Here is a 24,150-nt window from a genome sequence, read left to right as displayed (position 1 = left end):
AGATTAATCGAGGGGGCGGAGGATGTGGGGGCTCCCCAGACATGGTCAATGGGAGGACGAAGAGGGGGTAGCTTGCGTATGGGGATAGAGGGGTTCATGGAGGGAGGGGGCTTGAGTCTGTCTGTCACCCCAGACCCTGACCCCCTGGTTTCTTCAGTCTGACAGGGCCACTTATAGAGGAGCTGCCATCGAACACAACCAGAGGCCTCTTCCTGTTGTGGTCATTACTCTTCCTGTTGTGGTCGTTACTGGAGCTGCAAGACAAAACAGAAGATACTGACTGAGGCTACAGTAGCAGTATCATTTTGGAGTCATTGGCTTTTACTGTGGTAGGAGCATCATCAGGAGCAAAGTAACTCATATATTGAGCCTGTCAGTCTGTGGCCATTCAACTGCGGAGAGACATACTTAAAGGTAGACTCAGCAATGCATGACGTAAACAGCAAACAGCAGCTGATTTCTGCAACAACTAGGAGTGTTTAGGCGCAGGGTTGTGGAGTAACGGATTACATGTAACTAATCCGTTACGTTACCAGGTAAAATATTGTAATCAGATTACAGATGCTTTGAAAAACTAGATGATTACTTCGAGGATTACTTTTAAATTCAGAAAGGATGTTTGCGAAAAGAAATGGACACTTCTCTGTTTTCTCAATGACATTCAAATCAGCATTGAAATAAGGCGCACGTTTAAATTTGTGCAACGTGAGCGAGTCTGACCATAAATCAGAGACCATTATGATGACACACCAAATGTGTTTGATGGATCGCGGGAAAAGAGCAGAAATAGGCTTTTGTAGGCTATAGTCCAAGCTATGTCTTCCAATGGTGTGACTGCTGTCGGCATCCAAAGATTATCTAACTTGAATAAACACTTGGAGGTAAGGATGACAGCAGTGGTGTAGTCTACGGTGATACAGATATCACTTATTATTGATGCCTACATAGCGCATTGATGTGAATCACACTACTGCTCTCTCATTTAGCTATTTGCGCCTTATGGATTGTGGTTGTTGTGGATGGATCTTCACAAATCTAAATGTGTATTTGAACGCAATAATGGTTGAATTCAAGAAGTTTAAGCTGCCTAAAAAAAAATGTTTTTGAAACCAGTGGACAGCCAGTGAAAAATGCGCTCTTGCAACAGCTGCATAGTGCGGATCCCAACCTATGGAATAAAAGTGAGGCTTTTATTGCTCAATCTAACTCATGTTGACAAAAAAAATAAAAATCCATATGCCTAATGAACATATGCTCAAACTCGTACACTTTTGATAGACTTAAAGGGGCAATCTGTAGTTGCAACATCCATTTTTGGACTTATAAATGATATATATATATATCCATTGATTCATGAAGAATGCCACATGAGCTTAGTCCATGAGAACCCAAAAAATAAGCTTGTATTTCCCAAATGTTTGTAAACATTGTAAATGTAAACGAACACTGTATAGCCTCATAATATGGTTCAAACAATAATTTTGATATCATGGATGGTCAGTCCTTGCATCCATAGCTCTGTCTATTCATCTGAGATTGGTTACATTTCTCCAGGCCCATCCCTCAGCTTTTTACCAAAAGAGGCGGAGCGGCCGTTTTGTTAATGGTTCATCTGTGGATTTTCTCTTTAAACAGCTGCATATTATCAAGATATCAAAGTGTCACCAACATAAAGGTAAACAATAGGTCTATAGCAAATGCAGCATATGCATTCATTTTCACATGTAAATAGCACTTTTCAGTAGAGCTCAAAGCATGCCATTCCATGAGCACAGCATTTATTTTTCAACTCGAATCAATTAGCCCAATCAGTCCTCCATGACAACAAAATCATAAACAACAGAGTAGGGCTGGCTAATAAGTCCTTAGTTGTGGGGTTATGCTCAGGTAAAACAATTTGACTAATCTGTATTTCCATATTTCCAAGTCTTATTCTTGAAGATCATGGGATGTCAGGGGCAGCAGGTAGCCTAGTGCTTAGAGTGTTGGGCCAGTAACCGCAAGGTTGCTAGATCGAATCCCCGAGCTGACAAGGTAAAAATCTGTAGTTGTACCTCTGAACAAGGCAGTTAACCCACTGTTCCTAGGCTGTCATTGTAAATAAGAAGTTGTTCAAAACTGACTTGCCTGGTTCAATATTTCTTTTTACAAAATAACATTTATTGGAATTCTGATTGACTTTGGTTTTTAATGTAAAGATATAATTTAATCCTATTATTATATGTAGTAGAAAGCGATGGGTTAGAAGAAGCCTACATAACCAACCCATAAAGTAAAATGTAACATCCATATATGGCCAGCTATGTAAACTTTTACATTGATTTATCCTGCAATAGATGTTGTTCAATTGGTAACATACATGTTTGTCTTCTTTTAATGCCTCTTAAAACTTCTTATGGCTGCAATCCCGGTAACGGGATGATATGACAACAGCCAGTGAAAGTGCAGGGCGCCAAATTCAAAACAACAGAAATCTCATAATTAAAATTCCTCAGACATACATGTGTTTTATACCATTTTAAAGGTAATCTTGTTATTAATCCCACTAAAGTGTCCGATTTCAAATATGCTTTTCAGCGAAAGCACTACAAACGATTATGTTAGGTCACACCAAACCACAATACGCACAGCCATTTTTCCAGCGAAAGATAGCAGTCACAAAAAGCACAAATAGAGATAAAATGAATCACTAACCTTTGATGATCTTCATCAGATGACACGCATAGGACTTCATGTTACACAATACATGTATGTTTTGTTTGATAAAGTTCATATTTATATTAAAAAAATCGGAGTTTACATTGGCGCGTTACATTCACTAGTTCCAAAAACATCCAGTGATAGTGCATAGCCACATCGTTTCAACAGTAATACTCATCATAAATGTAGATGATAATACAAGTTATACACATGGAATTATAGATATACCTCTCCTTAATGCAACCGCTGTGTCAGATTTCAAAAAAACTTTACGGAAAAAGCAAACCATACAATAATCTGAGACGGAGCTCAGAACAATAGTCAAATTTGCCGCCATGTTGGAGTCAACAGAAACCAGAAATTACATGATAAATATTCCCTTACCTTTAATGATATTCATCAGAATGCACTCCCAGGAATCCCAGGTCTACAATAAATGCTTGATTTGTTTGATAATGTCCGTTATTTATGTCCAATTAGCTACTTTGGTTAGCGCGTTTGGTAAACAATTCCAAAGTCACAAAGCGCATTCACTAAAACGTGACGAAATCTCCAAAAGTTCCGTAACAGTCAGTAGAAACATGTCCAACGATGTATTGAATCAATCTTTAGAATGCTGTTAAAATAAATCTTGAATAACGTTCCAACCGGAGAATTACATTGACTTCAGATGAGCGATAGAACGGAGCTGCCTCTCATGTGAGCGCGCGTGCTCAAAGAATGTTCACCTCATGGCAGTGGTGACTCATTCCTGTCTCCTTCGGCCCCCCTTCACAGTAGAGTCATCAGACTAAGTTCTACAGACTGTTGACATCTAGTGGAAGCCGTAGGAAGTGAATACTCATTCATATCTCGCTGTGATTTCAATGGGATCTTGGTTGAAACTCGACCAGCCTCAGAATTTCCACTTCCTGTTTGGATGTTTTCTCAGGTTTTTGCCTGCCATATGAGTTCTGTTATACTCACAGACATAATTCAAACAGTTTTAGAAACTTCAGAGTGTTTTCTATCCAATACTAATAATAATATGCATATATTAGTAACTCTGACCGAGGAGCAGGCCGTTTACTTTGGGCACCTTTCATCCAAGCTACTCAATACTGCCCCTGCAGCCATAAGAAGTTAAGGGGAAAGTAATCTAAAGTTAACTGAATGTAATCAGATTATGTTACTGAGTTTGGGTAATCCAAAAGTTACATTACTGATTACAATTTTGGACAGGTAACTAGTAACTGTAACGGATTACATTTAGAAAGTAACCCACACAATCCCGTATATGGCCAATCAGTGGAGGCCGCTGAGGGGAGAACTCATAATAATGGCTGGAATGGAGCAAATGGAATGGCATTAAAAACATGGAAACCATGTCTTTGATGTATTTGATACCATTCCACTAATTCCGCCCCCAACCTCCTGTGTGGCCAATATACCACGGCGAAGGGCTGTTCTTAGGCACGTCACAACGCGGAGTCTCTGGATACAACCCTTAGCCGTGGTATATTGGCCATATACAACAAACCCGAGGTGCCTTATTGCTATTATAAACTGGTTATGAACGTAATCAGAACAGTGAAAATAAATGTTTTGTCATACCCGTGGTATACGGTCTCATACACCACAGCTTTCAGTAAATCAGCATTCAGGGCTCAAACCACCCAGTTTATAATAATGAATACAACCTGGGTACTGGCGTTACAAACCGTGAGCCACGCATTTTGAAAAGTTGGTAATGATACTTTTCTGTGGAAATGTCCAACAGTTTATTCATCATTCTGGCTTTGCATGGAACACTCGAGGCTCCCGAGTGGCACAGCGTTCTAAGGCACTGCATGTCCGTGCTGGAGGTGTTACTACAGACCCTGCTTCGATCCTGGGCTGTATCACAACCGGCCGTCATTGAGAGTCCCACAGGGTGGCGCACAATTGGCCCAACGTCGTCTGGGTTAGGGTAGGGTTTGGCCGGAGTAGGCCGTCATTGTAAATAAGAATTTGTTCTTAACTGACTTGCCTAGTTAATTAAAGGTTCAAATGAAATGTATTGTTCTGACGCTGGCTTTACAAATAGCTAAATCAGCGGAACATCTTCTTAATCTACTTCTTCTTCGATGAGATCTAACTGCGGTTGGCATCCAACAAATGTTGCATTGCCGCCACCAACTAGACTGGTGTATAAATCCCTTATACCTTGCGTTGAAAAAGAGGATAAAGGAAAAATCTAAAATACATAAACAAATACCCTGTCATCTAACCCTATACTCATTAAAAACCCACCACCTTATTGCACTATTTAAAACTATCTAGTCCTACCTCAGGCCAACGGCGTGGACAGACGGGACACCACCACTCAACATACCCTGTAACTCTTCTGACGTCAAATCTCGTACACCCAAATACTTCTCTGCAGCTCCCACTACAACCTGTATTTTCTGCAACTTACGTTCCATCCCTGTGGTACATCTGATAGTCATTACTATGAACACTAAAAAGCCAATCTTACTGCATATATCACTCGTTGGCCTATCCCTCTGTATTGGCAAAGATCTACTACTCACACAAATCCTCTCAGGATCCCTCCCCCTTGACCCATCTTCCTCTACTTTCTTCAGTGCCTCAGCATACAACACCCTCTGCACTACTCTAACACTGATAACCTCATACTGCCTCTCTCATACCGGACACTTCTGACCCCCAGCCCCATGGACACCCCTACAATTAACACATACTGTACCGCTTCTTTCCCCAATACTACACATTCCTTTGTCTCATGCCCTTCTGCACACTTCTTACACCTAGGAACCTCCCTCCTACACACTGCTCCCACATGCCCATAAGCTTGACACCTGTAACAACGTGACAAAAGCTCACACGGGATAACAGAAATATCATAGCATTACTATGTCGGGCAAAGACTCAACATCAAAACTCAAAAGAACAGACAATGACTCTTCTGTTCCACCACTCACACCACCCTGTCTGCATCGCACCAAACAATGAGCATCACAAACACCTGGAATCTTCCCCTTCATTTGGTCCACTTTTACATGTACAGCTACCCCAGTATTCACTCCTTTCAATGGCACTCTTTTTTGAGAACAAAACAAGTCACAGCTATTGACCTCATTCATGTGGCGCGTAGCGCCTGGTCCCTCTGACTGGCAGAAACACAAACAATTATCACAAGATCACTTTGTGTTACCTTCAACAATTCCACACCACCCAACTCGGTTGTCACCCACCCTGAAACCACATACAGTATGGATCAGCCAAAAGGCAGGGGTCCACTTTCTCCAAAAATGTCACTCCTACCGTGACAGATTCATCTTTATCCTGACCATTGGTGCAAGCCTCGGGCTCCAAGAACCTCACCACAACTGCCACCACCGAAAATTTGCCCTCATTCACTTCCATTTCGCCTCCAGACCTTGATCTGGCGTGCAACTCACTCTGCTTACACTTTCGACCATTCTTCTTCGACAAACATCTCCCTTTTTTCTGCCATCTTCAACTGATTCACTGTTACCCTCTACCCTCCCTCACTCTCTCTGACCTCTTCCGCCTCTTTTTCCCTCCATTCCTCCGGATTCCAAGTGCATGACTACCAGCAACAGTGTGTGAAAACCTTGTGAAGACTTACAGAAAACGTCTGACCTCTGTCATTGCCAACAAAGGGTATATAACAAAGTATTGAAATAAACTTTTGTTATTGACCAAATACTTATTTTCCACCATAATTTGCAAATAAATTCATTAAAAATCCTACAATGTGATTTTCTGAATTTTTTTTCTCATTTTGTCTGTCATAGTTGAAGTGTACCTATGATGAAAATTACAGGCCTCTCTCATCTTTTTAAGTGGGAGAACTTGCACAATTGGTGGCTGACTAAATACTTTTTTGCCCCACTGTATGCATTCACCACACTCATGCCATGCCTTCATTCGCTGTATTACTTGTCCCTCGGACTGATGGCCTTTCTTTAAAACCCAACTTCTATTCCTTAGACTAATTTACAAGTCTGTCTATCTTTGGCACTCTCTTCTACTTCTCTTCTATCGTTCGACTAGACGCTTTGTTGCGTATTGCTGCCTTTCACAGTTCGGAAAGTGCATTGCACATTTGTTCACAGAAAAGCGAAATGGGAGAAAAAAATATATATATACCACTATCCCCAACACACCCCACCACCCCTTCCCACTACTTTGGCCCTAACATATCCTACACCAAGGCATCGGCCTGGGAGGCTGGAACCTCTTCTCTCAAAACCTCCTGTAGTTTTTCTGCACTAAAATCTCTGACACCCAAAAACGTATCTGTTGCTGCTACTACCAGTTCAATCTTCTGAGATTTCCTTTCCATCTGTGCGGTACAATTAATGACCATAGCAATAAACGCCAAGAAGCCAACCTTACTAAGCACAGAACATTTTCTGATCCCCAGCAACATGTCCACACCCATAATTGAAACACACCACTCTTTCCACCAAAACTACACGCTTAGAAAAAAAAGGTGCTATCTAGAACCTAAAAGGGTTCTTCATCTGTCCCCTTAGGAGAAACCTTCGAATAACCATTTTTCGTTCCAGGTAGAGTGTTAAAGATGGCACCGATAGAGATGTCAGCTTCGCTTCAAGTCCTCAGTATTTTTTTAATGTATTATTTCTTACATTGTTAGCCCAGGAAACCTGAAGTGTTATTATATACCAGCACAACCAGCAATACGACCAGGAATACGACTTTCCCAAAGCGGCTCCTTTGTCTGCACCTCCCAGGGCATTTGAACTGATTCCAGAGGCCGACCCAAAACAACACAGTCGGAGGAGAGGGTGCCGGAGCGATCTTCTAGTGATGCTTCGGATTTGCGCACAACACCCACCGCTTCCGAGTATATTACTCGCTAATGTCCAGTCCCTAGTTAACAAAGTCAACGAAATTAGGGCAAGAGTTTATTTCCAAAGAGATTTTTGTAACATACTCTGTCTCACAGAGACATGGCTAGCTGGGGACATGCTGTCGGAGTCCGTACAGCCAACAGGATTTTCAGTGCATCGCACCGACAGGAACAAACATCTCTCTGGTAAGAAGAAGGGCGGGGTGTATGTTTCATGATTAATGACTCATGGTGTAATTGTAACAACATACAAGAACTCAAGTCCTTTTGTTCACCTGACCTAGAATTCCTCACAGTCAAATGCTGACCGTATTATCTCCCAAGAGAACTCTCCTCGGTTATCGTCATAGACGTGTATATCCCCCCGCAAGCGGATACCAAGATGGCCATCAAGGAACTTCACTGGTCTTTATGAAAACTGGAAACCATATATCCTGAGGCTGCATTTATTGTAGCTGGGGATTTAACAAAGCTAATCTGACAACAAGGCTACCTAAGTTCTATCAGCATATCGATTGCAGTACACGAGCGAATAACACACTCGACCACTGCTTGCCTAACTTCTGAAATGCATACAAGGACCTCCCCTGCCCTCTTTTTGGCAAATCTGACCATGACTCCATCTTGTTGCTCCCCTCCTATAGGCAGAAACTAAAACAGGAAGCGCCCGTGCTTAGGTCTATCCAACGCTGGTCTGACCAATCGGATTCCACGCTACAAGATTGCTTCGATCACGTGAACTGGGATATTCCCAGCCGCGTCCTCAGAGCATGCGCAGACCAGCTGGCTGGTGTGTTTATGGACTTATTCAATCAATCCATATCCTAGTCTGCTGTCCCCACATGCTTCAAGATGGCCACCATTGTTCCTGTTCCCAAGAAAGCTAAGGTAACTGAACTAAATGACTATCGCCCCGTAGCACTCACTTCTGTCATCATGAAGTGCTTTGAGAGACTAGTCAAGGATCATATCTCCTCCACCCTACCTGTCACCCTAGACCCAGTCCAATTTGCTTACCTCCCCAATAGATCCACAGACGATGCAATCGCCATCACTATTCCATCTGGACAAGAGGAAGAATGTAAGACTGTTGTTCATTGACTACAGCTCAGCATAGTACCCTCCAAACTCATCATTAAGCTTGAGACCTTGGGTCTCGAGCCCACCCTGTGCAACTGGGTCCTGGACTTCCTGACGGGCCACCCCAGGTGGTGAACATAGGAAACAACATCTCCACTCCGCTGATCCTCAACACTGGGGCCCCACAAGGGTGCGTTCTCAGCCCTCTCCTGTACTCCCTGTTCACCAACGGCTGCGTGGCCATGCACGCCTCCAACTCAATCATCACGTTTGCAGACGACACTACAGTGGTAGGCTTGATTACCAACAACGACGAGACGGCCTACAGGGAGGAGATGAGGGCCCTCGGAGTGTGGTGTCAGGAAAATAACCTCTCACTTAATGTCAGCAAAACAAAGGAGATGATCGTGGACTTCAGGAAACAGCAAAGGGAGCACCCCCCTATCTACATCGACAGGATAGCAGTGGAGAAGGTGGAAAGTTTGAAGTTCCTCGGTGTACATATCACGGACAAACTGAAATGGTCCATGCACACAGACAGTGTGGTGAAGAAGGTGCAACAGCGCCTCTTCAACCTCAGGAGGCTGAAAGAATGTGGCTTGTCACCAACCCTCACTAACTTTTACAGGTGCACAATTGAGAGAATCCTGTCAGGCTGTATCACCGCCTGGTACGGCAACTACACCACCCATAACTGCATGGCTCTCAAGAGGGTGGTGCGGTTTGCACAACGCATCACCGGGGGCAAACTACCTGCCCTCCAGGACACCTACAACACCCGATGTCACAGGAAAGCAAAAAAGATCATCAAGGACAATAACCACCCGAGCCACTACCTTTTCACCCCGCTTCCATCCAGAAGGTGAGGTCAGTACAAGTGCATCAAAGCTGGGACCGAGAGAATGAAAAACAGCTTCTATCTCAAGCCCATCAGATTGTTAAATAGCCACCACTAGCACAGAGAAGCGGCTGCCTACTTACAGACTCGATATCATTGGCCACTTTAATTAGTGGAACACTAGTCACTTCAAATATTCCACTTTAAGAATGTATACATCAACTCAGCAAAAAAAGAAATCTCCTCTCACTGTCAACTGCGTTTATTTTCAGCAAACTTAACATGTGTAAATATTTGTATGAATATATCAAGATTCAACAACTGAGACATAAACTGAACAAGTTCCACAGACATGTGACTAACAGAAATGGAATAATGTGTCCCTGAACAAAGGGGGGGTCAAAATCAAAAGTAACAGTCAGTATCTGGTGTGGCCACCAGCTCCATTAAGTACTGCAGTGCATCTCCTCGTCATGAACTGCACCAGATTTGCCAGTTCTTGCTGTGATATGTTACCCCACTCTTCCACCAAGGCATCTGCAAGTTCCCGGACATTTATGGGGGAATGGCCCTAGCCCTCACCCTCCGATCCAACAGGTCCCAGATGTGCTCAATGGGATTGAGATCCGGGCTCTTGGCTGGCCATGGCAGAACACTGACATTCCTGTCTTGCAGGAAATCACGCAGAGAACGAGCAGTATGGCTGGTGGCATTGTCATACTGGAGGGTCATGTCAGGATGAGCCTGCAGGAAGGGTACCACATGAGAGAGGAGGATGTCTTCCCTGTAACACACAGCATTGAGTTTGCCTGCAATGAAAACAAGCTTAGTCCGATGATGCAGTGACACACTGTCGCAGACCATGACGGACCCTCCACCTCCAAATCGATCCCGCTCCAGAGTACAGGCCTCGGTGTAACGCTCATTCCTTCGACGATAAACATGAATCCGACCATCACCCCTGGTGAGACAAAACCGCCTCTCGTAAGTGAAGAGCACTTTTTGCCAGTCCTGTCTGGTCCAGCGACGGTGGGTTTGTGCCCATAGGTGACGTTGCTGTCGGTGGTGTCTGGTGACGACCTGCCTTACAACAGGCCTACAAGCCCTCAGTCCAGCCTCTCTCAGCCTATTGCGGACAGTCTGAGCACTGATGGAGGGATTGTGCGTTCCTGGTGTAACTCGGGCAGTTGTTGTTGCCATCCTGTACCTGTCCCGCAGGTGCGATGCTCAGGTGTACCAATCCTGTGCAGGTGTTGTTACACGTGGCCTGCCACTGCAAGGACGATCAGCTGTCCGTCCTGTCTCCCTGTTGCGCTGTCTTAGGCGTCTCACAGTACAGACATTGCAATTTATTGCCCTGGCCAAAGTCTTCATGCCTCCTTGCAGCATGCCTAAGGCACGTTCACGCAGATGAGCAGGGACCCTGGGCATCTTTCTTTTGGTGTTTTTCAGAGTCAGTAGAAAGGCCTCTTTAGTGCCCAACGTTTTCATAACTGTGATCTTAATTGCCTACCATCTGTAAGCTGTTAGTGTCTTAACGACCGTTCCACAGGTGCATGTTCATTAATTGTTTATGGTTTATTGAACAAGCATGGGAAACAGTGTTTAAACCCTTTACACTGAAGATCTGTGAAGTTATTCGGATTTTTACGAATTATCTTTGAAAGACAGGGTCCTGAAAAAGGGACGTTTCTTTTTTTGCTGAGTTTCTTTCGTATTACTCATCTCATATGTATATACTGTATACTGTATCCTTCACTATCTATTCTTTACTGTCTATTGCATCTTAGCCGCTCTGTCACTGCTCATCCATATATTTTATATTTATATATTCTTATCCCATTCCTTTACTAGATTGTGTGTGTTAGGTTTTGTTGTGGAACTGTAGATATTATCTGTTAGGTACTGCTGCACTGTCGGATCTAGAAACATAAGTATTACGCTACACTCACAACAACCTCTGCTAACCATGTGTATGTGACCAATAACATTTGATTTGATTAGAACCCTTTTGGGTTCCAGGTAGAACCCTTTCCACAGTGGGTTCTACAAGGAACCCAAAAGAGTTCTACCTCAAACCAAAAAGGGTTCTCCTACGGGGACAGCCGAAGAACCCTTTTGGAAGCCTTTTTTCTGAGAGTGTACACACTCCTTTGTCCCATGCCCTCATGCACATTTTTTACACCGCGGAATCTCCCTCCTACATACTGCTACAAATTGACCATAAACTTGGCACCTGAAACACCATAGTGGGTTTGAAACAAAAGCTTTCATGACTTTATCTGGCAAACAGTCTGCATCAAAACTCAGAAGGACAGACAGGGTTTCTTCAGTCTCGCACTCGCCACCAGGTATGAGTCGCACTGAACGGCGTGCATCACAGACACCTGTGATCCTCAACTTCAGTCGATTCACCTCAACACTCAAAGCCACCCCAGTTATCACTCCTTTCAGTGGCACTTTGCTCAGGAGAGCAAAGCAGGACACAGCTTTTGTCCTGAGTTGTGAAACGCACAGTGCCCTCTCCCTCAGGGCAGCAGACAGACAAAAAATCAACAATCTGAAAATCGAAATACTTTGCCCGAACTCACAGAACCCAATTCCTTCTTCATCTAACCTTGTACCACAAAAGACATGGATCCACTTTCTCCATGAATCGTACTCACACTGGGCCAGAGTCATCTCAGGAATTTTCCTAATCATTAGGGTGATGCTCGTAAGCCTACACCTCACCTGTCGGCGCAGGTTCTTCCTCTTCACTTGTCAGGTTGAATTTCTGAGATTTCACTATCCGTCGACTGGTCAGGGTTTTCAAGAGAGAAACATGTAATTATCTCTCTGTTACTTGACAAGGAGAAAGTACTCGGTGTCATGACTGGCATGTTCGTGTCAGGTTACCGTGGATCACAGTCCTACAGAGACATCTCTCACTCCCGCAGAGGGGGGGAGGTATAGAGGGATTGATGGGGGGGTTGTGACACCTCACGCCCATTGTAAATCTTAAGGCAGCAGACGAATCCTTTGTCCTCTCAGTGTGGAGGATTGGAATGTATGGTGGGCCTATGGAGAATCTACCTCAGAACGGTAACATGCAATAAATGGACTTTGGGACATTATATTTCATCAGCCAAAATGGTGGTAACAATGATAGATGGAATATGAAAATTAATGTCATTTTTGTTATGTTATTAAATGTTAAATGACAACGTTATAACAAAAACTTTGTAACTTGAAGAGTTTTCATAATATGTTCATGATGTTACAATACTGTGCGTTGTGTAGAAAATATCCAGATCAAAGAGAATGCTTCTATAACAATGAACTATGATTTTAGTTGTCTAACGAGATCATAGTACATTGTGATACCTTGCTTCGTAACTAGATACACCCCAAAGAACTTGCCATAAAGACAGAAACACCCCTTTGTGACCCGGGGGTGTAAAACATGTGAGTTAAGAATTCAAGAAGAACCAGACAGTTATTCTCTTCAAATCATCGGTTGTCTACACGGCCTTCCTACCCAAGCTGGGAGTGTTGAGACGGCTGATTAGCCTCCTCAGAAGTCCACTCTCACAGAACGAGTGCAAGGGAACAGACCACTAAGAGAAAGGACACTGACATCGTGTGGATGTGTATCTTATATTATCATTTAACTTGTTAGTAAATAAATAGTCAACTCAACTGGTGTGGTACGGAATGATTTAGTGAGACCCGGGTTTGTGCAGATTTAGGAATTATGCGACGTTCAGGATGAGACTGATTAGGAAACGAATGAATTATCGACTGCTATGAAATTGATATTCTGATATTCTTTGAGTTAATTTGGGAAATGGTAACTCATTAAACAAACTTTTTCCATGGTGCCCCAGGTTACTGAGTTAGTGGTTGCCTGATTAATTTAATCATGTAATTATAAACACAGTTCATTATTCGATAAACAGCAGTCGCCACATTAATGATACCAACATTCACGACATCGGCTTGTATTTTGCAGACGTCTGTTTGTAAGGTTTGTACCTCACGCTCTGTCTCGCGTCATCTTGCCATCCGCCATCTTCGCTCTCCCCTCGAAGCCCACCAATCATCAAGGTAAGGAGACTAAGGAGGAGGCTAAAATGGGCTACGTCTCAATCAACTCTAGTGGCTTCCTTTGCTTATGTCCTGCTTATGTCCTTCCACTTTGTCTGTGTCCTTCAATTGATCTAAACCAGTGATAAACATGATTTTATAGCTACTTTTTTTCTGCTCTGTTAAAAAAATCTAACAAAGATTCGTAGAGGTGTTTTTTCTCAGTCAATTCTCGCAGCTCAGTGTGGACGATGGAAAGGACTGTGTGTTCTGCTGTGGAAGATATGGGTCAGATATGGGTTTCACACACATAAATACACTCCGCAACCTACAATTAGTAGAGGTCTTTAGTATCCCAGCAACACAACCATTGACATTGTAGAGGCAGGGGACTGCTTAACACGGTCTGTGTTCGACAACAGGTTCAACCTTTGTCAACCAGCATGCCCAACATACAATATTTTTGTTCCAGTATTAGGAAGGTACAATGCTATTACAGTGTATGTACATAACATACAACTGTTATAACTGTGTTTCCATGATTTGATATCTTTCATTTATACTCAGTCTATATGCTTCATCTGCATAGTTGATGTCAACACACGTGTTCAATGGTTTGTTAGTTAATTCATTAAATCAATTATCAAATTCACTGAAACAACCGTTTTTATATTATCAACATTTCATTGCAAGTTTTATCCAACCTTTTCATTTACTTTCAGTATCAGACATATAAAAGAGCCATCTGGGTAAACGATCACCAACAGTACTCAGCCAATTATACACCAGGGAAATGGTTCAATAGAAAACTCTGTTCCTGGTTGTGCATCATTTTTACTCTCTTCATGTCTTTTTCGGGGGAGGCATAAAAAGACAGTCAAAAAAAGACAGAGGGTTCTTCTGTTCACGGCTGTCCAGTGTCCACAGCACTTTAGACAAAACACAAGAATGTACTGTCCTGATTGCTTTTACTCAGATGCCCCAAAAAAATCAGAAGACAGCAATGCTTCAGCAGCAAGCTGTCTATGCTGCTGACATGTTGATGTCTTAACAAATCATATAGCAGGTATAGCATGTCCTTCACACCAGTGGAGCACCCTTTTGCTCTTCAAGACCAGGGTTGGTGAACACTGCTTTACACTGTTACCAGAAAGTGTTCTCAGAGGGAGTGTTAGTTCCTCACACAGCCGACTGGATCTCGCTGCACACGTAGATGTTACTGGGCCTCACCCTCCTGCGGCTCCGGCCCGGCAACCTGGGACACAGCCTGCAGCTCTTGGGCATAAATTCCAGACACGCCTCCCGGAACTTCCTGATCCTCCAGCAGTAGATGACGGGGTTAAACACCGTCTTCAGGTAGCTGAGCCAAAGTGCCCCCACACTGACCGGGTAAAAAGCCGGGCTGAAGTAGAACCTTTGGCTGAACACGGCCAGCAGACTGACAACGGTGTGGGGTAGCCAGCACACAGAGAAGCCGATGAAGAGGATGAGGATGGTGGTGAAGGCACGGGTCTTGAAGCTCATGTCCACATTGACCTGGGGGGGCCGTTGCAGGCCGGTAAGGCCCAGCTTGCTGACCTGGTTGAGGGCCGGAAGGCTGGCCTGGTCGTAGGTGTGGTTGTGGATGCGTAGGGCGTTGCGGCGCACCGTGTTGAGGATGCACAGGTAGGAGTACAGCATGATGCCGAACGGCACAAAGAACACAGCCACAACCAGCAGCACCGTGTAGCTACGGTCGGACAGCGACTCACTGTAGCCCAGCACGCACTGTGGCGCCCAGGCCTCCCCAATACCCATCACACCCGCCGTGCCCGCCCGCCAGCCGATCACAGACGGGAGTGCCACGCAGAGGGACAGTGCCCAGGAAGCGACAATGAGCAGCTTGGCGCGATGCGGCGTCAGCTTATCCTGCCTCTGAACGATGATTAGGAAGCGGTCTACGCTGATGATGAGGAGGATGTACACGCCTTCCAGGACGAAGAGCCAGTAGAGCATAACGGAAGCACGGCAGAACCCTCCCCCGAAGTGCCAGTCGGCCGTAACCATGGTAACGGCAGTGAAGGGCATGCAGAGCAGCGAGAGCATGATGTCAGAGAACGCCAGTGTGGCGAGGAGCAGGTTGATGGCGGAACGCATGGCAGGCTTCTGGTAGACGATCAGACAGACGATAGCGTTGCCCAGGAAACCAATGGTGATCATGAAGATCATGATGGCGGCCAGCATCACACGCAGGGTGACAGGCATGAGGGGACTAGTTGCCCCAACCCCTGGCGGCGACGGCGGTGGTGAAATCACCACCCCTTCCTCCTCGTCCGGCTCCATCAGGGGGGCACACCTAGCCAGCAGGCTGCCATTGCAAAATGCCATGGCAATGGTTACCAGTCTACCAGTCAGTCCGACCCTGGATACGCATCATTGTTCTTTCGTCTGAGGTTGCGTTGCTGTCAGAGCTTCCTCGGTCAGTCACAAGTCCTGGTCTCCTCATTCATGGCAAGGTCTGAAACAGGAGCAAAATGAAACACGTAAGAAACATGTAGGAACAAATCCTGCATACCAGAAACATTTGAGTGCAATATAGTTCCTTAAGAACAAAACAGACTGCACCGACTTGTTGAATAGCCACTGTTCATCGACACCCAGCAGGTGATCTACTGCGCACAGCCGACGTTCGCTATGGTCTTGTCCAATGTGAATTAATAGTAATGCTATGGGCTGTGGACAAATACCTTGTACCCCTGCACATCAACTCGGTACTGGTACTCCCCGTATATAGCCATGTTATTTTATACTCCCAATATATAACTATGTCATTTTTACTCTTTATTTTTATTTGTTATTCACTCTGTATTTATTCCTCAAGTCACTATTTTTATTTTAAAAAAGTATCTGGATTATTGGAAATGAACCCTCAAGTAAGCATTTCACTGTTAATCTACACCTGTTGTCTATGAAGCATGTGACAAAAACAATTTTATTTGATTTTATAACTTAAGTCCATACTTGTAGCATTATCAGAGTTGTTGTTGTTTTCTATATTGGGGAATCCCACACAATCAGGAATGAAGCTTGTGATTGGCTAGGAGCGAGGGTAGGGCTCATCAGCTTGTCACAGAGACTCAGCTAGAGTCTGTTCTCTGGTTAACACAATGCAACAAAATCTCATCTGCTGGTGCAGCTCCACTACAGAATGTAATCCAGATGAAAGTGTGGCATCTTCAAAAGAGCTCACTCACAGGACACGACGGTTGCTATGGTTTCAACCCTTTCTCTCGCTCTGGGGGTGGTGTGGAGGACCGGGTTGGGGAATACTCTGGTTTTCAGCACTCCATCATGATGCACCAAGTGGTACCTTTCCCCCTTAAATGTACCCTGTTTCACAGAGCCCTTCTCAACAGCTACGCAGCTCTCAGATAGGAAGGTGACAACCTGGAAGACAGGATCACTGTGTCAACATTATGGATCTCATCAACCAATTAATATGGAGGTCACATTTTGTTTGTGTGTGTGTGTGTGTGTGTGTGTGTGTGTGTGTGTGTGTGTGTGTGTGTGTGTGTGTGTGTGTGTGTGTGTGTGTGTGTGTGTGTGTGTGTGTGTGTGTGTGTGTGTGTGTGTGTGTGTGTGTGTGAACATATCACTGCCTCAAGTTTTACAAAGGAAACTTCTATATGAACTATTCCTTGGAAAATGGCTGTGGATTCTCGTACAAGACCTTGCATCAAAGTGTAACTGATTGTTACTGAGGCAAACAGGTCATCAGTTCCACAGCAACAAGGACCCCCCCTCCCCATCCCTTCTGTTACCTAAAAATGTCTGTGACATTACATTGTCTGTGAGAGGGGCTATTGCGACTCACATACAATCTCGGTCTCAGAGATGTCTAACTCTAGAAATCCCTTTGGTCTCCACTGAGTTAGGTAAATCAGCTTTTAGTTTTCTTGCACCTTATTTGTGGAACAATCCAAATATCAAACCGTCACTTCAACACTTACTTATTAGTCTATTTCCTCCAGTGCCGGAGTGAAATGACTCTCTGGTATAAATACAGGAATGTGACAGGAATGAGTAGAGCCCGTTCTGAAGAAACATAGCTTTTCTGCTACCAGGCTGCCCTCCCCCATTTCACCGTCCCTCCATCTCTTGTTGGATGAAATCCACCCACTGCTAAATGCCCACACGTGGCCCGATGGAGAGAATAAATATGGCAATATAACAGAGAGATGAAAGACAGAAGGAAAGACGGAGAGAGAAAGGGGATAGAGAGAGAGAGACGGCAGTGCATTCTCACAGTTGATTACACGCCTCAAGAGCACTTAATCTGTTCCGAGATGAAAAGGTGGTACTTTAGATATTTGTATTTAACCTTTATTTATACAGGGAATCCCAATTGAGACCAGGGTCTCTTTTTCAATGGTTCCCCGTGTTACAGCAATCAACAATCCAAACAGCTTGAACAGATACAATTACATAGAGAGCAAAAATGATATAAAGTGCAAAATGTATTAGATTTAACAAGTGTACAATGAACAAGTCTTGAAGTGACCAAATCAAATCAAGCTTTATTTATACAGCAAATTTCAGACATGGTATGCAACACAATGTGCTTTACAGGGAAAAAATATATAAAAACAATTAAAATGAAAACTGAAATATTTACTACACAACAAACATAACAGGATAAAAAAACTAATGAATAACAAAAACTGAACGATTAAAAAGCACCCTAGGAAAAGCAAAGCTGAAAAGGTGTGTTTAAGTTCTCTTTTAAAAATGTCCACAGTTTCAGCCCTGCTCAGGTTCTCTGGCAGGCTATTCCACTCCATGCCTCTTAGTCCTAGGCTTTGGGATAGTTAAAAGGCCAGTGCCAGAGGACCTGAGGGACCTACTGGGTACATAACTTAAAAGCATGTCTGACATGTATTGGGGTGCACAATCATGAAAACCAATACAATTGTCTTTAAATGAATTGTAAAACTCACAGTGCAGAGACCTTAAAGCCAGTGTAATGTGTGCTCTCCATCTGGTCTTGGTCAGTACCTGTGCTGCAGCATTATGTATGTTTTGCAGTTGACAAATGGCTTTTTTGGTTAGACCAGACAGGAGAGCATTACAGTAGTCAAGGTGTCATCTAAAATAACACCTAGGTTTTTAACCTGGTGTTTTATCTTTATTGCCCGTGAATTATTATGTGAGGCACATTTTCTCTTGTCTTGATTTAGCTGGAGGAAGTTGTGAGCCATCCAACTATTTAAATCACTAATACAGTCTAATAATGTATCTGTGGAGCTAAAATCCTCTGATGACACAGAAATGTAAAGTCGTGTATCGTCTGTGTAGCAGCGAAAATCTATACTGTGCTTTCTGATAATAGTGCCATGTACCGGACCCAAATTGAACCTTGTGGAAAGCCACATGTGATATGTATTTTCTCTGAGATACAGTGCATTCGGAAAGTATTCAGACTCCTTCACTTTTTAACATTTTGTTATGTTGCAGCCATATTCAAAAATTGATTAAATAAAAAAAAATCCTCATCAATCTACACACAGTACCCCATAATGACAAAGTGATAAAAGGTTTTTAGAATATTTTTCAAATTTATTACAAATAATTAACAGGAATACCTTATTTACATAAGAATTCAGACCCTTTGCTATGAATCTCGAAATTGAGCTCCTGTTCATCCTGTTTCCATTGATCATCCTTGAGATGTTTCTACAACTTGTTTGGAGTCCACCTGTGGTAAAATCAATTGATTGTACATGGTTTGGGAAGGCACACACTTGTCTATATAAGGTCCCACAGTTGACAGCATGTCAGAGCAAAAACCAAGCCATGAGGTCAAAGGAATTGTCTGTAGAGTTCTGAGACAGGATAGTGTCAAGGCACAGATCTGGGGAAGAGTACCACAAACTTTCTGCAGCATTGAAGGTCCCCAAGAACACAGTAGCCTCCATCATTATTAAATGGAAGAAGTTTGAAACCACCAAGACTCTTCCTAGAGCTGGCCGCCCAGCCAAACTGAGCAATCGGGGGAGAAGGGCCTTGGTCATGGAGGTGACAAAGAACCCAATGGTGACTCTGACAGAGCTCCAGTGTTCCTCTGTGGAGATGGGAGAACCTTCCAGAAGGACAGCCATCTCTCTGCAGCACTCCACAAATCAGGCCTTTATGGTAGAGTGGCCAGACGGAAGCCACTCCTCAGTAAAAGGCACATGACAGCCCGCTTGGAGTTTGTCAAAAGGCCCCTAAAGGACTCTCAGACCATGAGAAACAAGATTCTCTGGTCTGATGAAAGCAATACTGAACTCTTTGGCCTGAACGCCAAGCATCACGTCTGGTGGAAACCCGGCACCATCCCTACGGTGAAGCATGGTGGTGGCAGCATCATGCTGTGGTGAGGTTTTTCAGTGGCAGGGACTGGGAGACTAGTCAGAATCGAGGGAAAGATGAACGGAGCAAAGTATAGAGAGATCCTTGATGAAAACCTGCTCCAGAGCGACCGGTACCTCAGACTGGGGCGAAGGTTCATCTGCCAACAGGACAACAACCCTAAGCACACAGCCAAGACAACGCAGGAGTGGCTTCGGGACAAGTCTCTGAATGTCCTTGAGTGGCCCAGCCAGAGCCTGGACTTCAACCCGATCGAACATCTTTGGAGAGACCTGAAAATAGCTGTGCAGCAACGCTCCTCATCCAACCTGACAGAGCTTGAGAGGATCTGCAGAGAATAATGGGAGAAACTCCCCAAATACAGGTGTGTCAAGCTTATAGCATCATACCCAAGAAGACTCGAGGCTGTAAGCACTGCCAAAGGTGTTTCAACAAAGTACTGAGTAAAGGGTCTGAATACTTATGTAAATGTTATATTGTCGTAGTTTTTTTATATACATTTGCACAAATTTCTAAAAAACAGTTTTTGCTTGTTATTATGGGGTATTGTGTGTAGATTGATGAGGAAAAAAAACAACTGAATCAATTTTAGAATGAGGCTGTAATGTAACAAAATGTTGAAAAAGTCAAGGGGCTTGAATACTTTCCGAATGCACTGTATATGAACAGATTTTAATAAGATTTGATGTTGCTAAAATGCTGTCAGTTCAACTTTAAGGAGGCTGTGTGTGTGTGTGTGTGTGTGTGTGTGTGTGTGTGTGTGTGTGTGTGTGTGTGTGTGTGTGTGTGTGTGTGTGTGTGTGTGTGTGTGTGTGTGTGTGTGTGTGTGTGTGTGTGCGAGCGAGAGAGACCAGCATGTCTGAAAAACACTCCAGTTACATACGACAGAATGTGTTTGAAACAAGCAATTGCTTGACTGAATATCTAATTATTGATGCAATATGCATAGAACCTTTGTTTCATCCTTTTTGTTGTGCAAACTTGTCACCATACAACAGAGAGGAGCACATCCAAAAGAAGATACCCAGTCAGACATGTTGTAAGAGCCGAGACAGACCTGAACAGAAGGCCTACACTCTTAGAAAAAATGGTTCGGGATAAAACCAAAAAGGGTTCTATGCTTTCTATATCGAAATTGGTTCCATATAGAACCATATATGGAACCGAAGGGTTCTATATAGAACCACTTTTGGTTCAGTGAAGAAGAAGAACCAACCTTACAAAAGGGGTCTATATAGAACCTTTAGGGATGCCTTATATGAAGCAGGCAATAGAAACCTTTTTGGTTCTATCCAGATCCTTTTTTTCTCATTTAGTTTTTTTCTAAGAGTGTAGGCTATATGTTCACCTCCCCATAACCATATTAAGATATCCAGTAAAATGCATTCTGATCGAGATTTCCTATTTAAACACCATGCTATCATTATACGAACCCATTCTTTCTCCATCTTTAAAATTCTGAATACCTTTATAGCTGATTAAAGATTCACTTATTCAGTCAAGCAATTGACAATTTCGCCCGCATTCAGTCTTATGTAACTGACTGTTTTGTCATACATTTCGCTAAATAGGCTACACCATAATCATCATTCCTCTCTATTCTCAGCAAGTAGACTAGAACAATGCGCATGGTTTTGAGCGCCTTCATTATATAACCTAGAAATTGTGATAAATTACTGATGACATACCTTTAATCACTGCGAGTCACAATTCCCTTGATGATGAGTCTGACTGAGGTGGCTTGTTCAGATGTCCTATGCCTGTTATCAATAGAAGACGTATAGGAAGACACGCCATCCACAGAAGAAACCCATTCCATCGCCTCCTTCCATCCAGAATCCATTCCAAGCCTCTTTGCTTTTCGCAATCGGTAATCAAAACCTGTCCAGTCGCCTGCTGACGCGCGAAGCGCGGAGCGATCCACTGGTTTCAAGGTGTTGCGTTGAAGATGAACATCGACTGGCCGAATATTATTATTCATTTAGCTAGCAAGCACATATTGTATTGAAAAAAACGTATGGAAGACATGCTACCAACGATGCAAACAAGGAATTCCACAGCAGATCATCTATCATAATACATACCCTCGTTCGCTAACCGAGACTGAATAAAGTGAGAATGAACAGACCTTCCCACATGTCAATAGGTCTACCTGGACAACAGACATGTCAAAAGAAAAAGCAACTACATTGGGACTACACACACCTTATCAATCCCCTCTACAATCTATTAAATGTATTCAAGAACACTATAGCCTACATGAGATCAATACTATTCTTTAGACATGCCTACCTACTTCGGCTACCATGTGTAGAACATGTTCATGTCTTTTTCACTTGAGATTAGTACCCTGTCACACACGCACACACAGGAAGACATACAGTACTGTGAAATTCTCCGGCGGATGTGCAGGCAGACAGGCGGAGCTGGGGATCATGGGAGGAGAGGAGAGAACAGGATTAAAGGAAAGACTATTGCGAAATAGTCATACATTATATCACTGACATGTACCATAACTGTATTATTCCCAGTAGGTGGCAGTATTGTCATAGTGTTTATTAGTATTTGGATTTACACCCAGGAGCCTTTAAGAGGTCAGTGGAGATACATTCCCATTTGCAAATAGGCATGCTCATACACACACACGTTTTCATATTGTAACAGCTCCACACACACACGTTTTCATATTGTAACAGCTCCACACACACACGTTTTCATATTGTAACAGCTCATACACACACACGTTTTCATATTGTAACAGCTCACACACACACACGTTTTCATATTGTAACAGCTCCACACACACACGTTTTCATATTGTAACAGCTCCACACGTTTTCATATTGTAACAGCTCCACACACACACACGTTTTCATATTGTAACAGCTCCACACACACACATTTTCATATTGTAACAGCTCACACACACACACGTTTTCATATTGTAACAGCTCCACACACACACGTTTTCATATTGTAACAGCTCACACACACACGTTTTCATATTGTAACAGCTCACACACACACGTTTTCATATTGTAACAGCTCCACACACACACACGTTTTCATATTGTAACAGCTCACACACACACACACGTTTTCATATTGTAACAGCTCACACACACACACGTTTTCATATTGTAACAGCTCACACACACACGTTTTCATATTGTAACAGCTCCACACACACACGTTTTCATATTGTAACAGCTCACACACACACGTTTTCATATTGTAACAGCTCCACACACACACGTTTTCATATTGTAACAGCTCACACACACACGTTTTCATATTGTAACAGCTCCACACACACACACGTTTTCATATTGTAACAGCTCCACACACACGCGTTTTCATATTGTAACAGCTCACACACACACACAAGTTTTCATATTGTAACAGCTCCACACACACACGTTTTCATATTGTAACAGCTCACACACACACACGTTTTCATATTGTAACAGCTCCACACACACACGTTTTCATATTGTAACAGCTCCACACACACACGTTTTCATATTGTAACAGCTCCACACACACACACGTTTTCATATTGTAACAGCTCCACACACACACACGTTTTCATATTGTAACAGCTCCACACACACACGTTTTCATATTGTAACAGCTCCACACACACACGTTTTCATATTGTAACAGCTCCACACACACACGTTTTCATATTGTAACAGCTCACACACACACACGTTTTCATATTGTAACAGCTCCACACACACACGTTTTCATATTGTAACAGCTCCACACGTTTTCATATTGTAACAGCTCCACACACACACATGTTTTCATATTGTAACAGCTCCACACACACACGTTTTCATATTGTAACAGCTCACACACACACACGTTTTCATATTGTAACAGCTCCACACACACACGTTTTCATATTGTAACAGCTCACACACACACGTTTTCATATTGTAACAGCTCACACACACACGTTTTCATATTGTAACAGCTCCACACACACACACGTTTTCATATTGTAACAGCTCACACACACACACACGTTTTCATATTGTCACAGCTCACACACACACACGTTTTCATATTGTAACAGCTCACACACACACGTTTTCATATTGTAACAGCTCCACACACACACGTTTTCATATTCTAACAGCTCACACACACACGTTTTCATATTGTAACAGCTCCACACACA

General features: G+C 43.3%; 1 protein-coding gene across 1 annotated transcript; it reads right to left on the bottom strand.

Moving 5' to 3' along the window:
- Positions 1-14,750: 14,750 nt before the first annotated feature.
- Positions 14,751-15,938, bottom strand: LOC120063975 (high-affinity lysophosphatidic acid receptor-like). Its single transcript, XM_039014285.1, has one exon. The coding sequence runs from the start codon at positions 15,936-15,938 to the stop codon at positions 14,751-14,753; it is 1,188 nt and encodes a 395-aa protein (XP_038870213.1).
- Positions 15,939-24,150: the final 8,212 nt, after the last annotated feature.

The sequence above is a fragment of the Salvelinus namaycush genome, chromosome 19 (genome assembly GCF_016432855.1).
Source record: "Salvelinus namaycush isolate Seneca chromosome 19, SaNama_1.0, whole genome shotgun sequence".
Taxonomy (NCBI): Eukaryota; Metazoa; Chordata; class Actinopteri; order Salmoniformes; family Salmonidae; genus Salvelinus; species Salvelinus namaycush.
This window is presented reverse-complemented; position numbering and strand designations above follow the sequence as displayed.

Excerpts from the sequence above, each read along its gene's own strand:
- LOC120063975 (XM_039014285.1), bottom strand. The coding sequence starts at position 15,938 with ATGGCATTTTGCAATGGCAGCCTGCTGGCTAGGTGTGCCCCCCTGATG.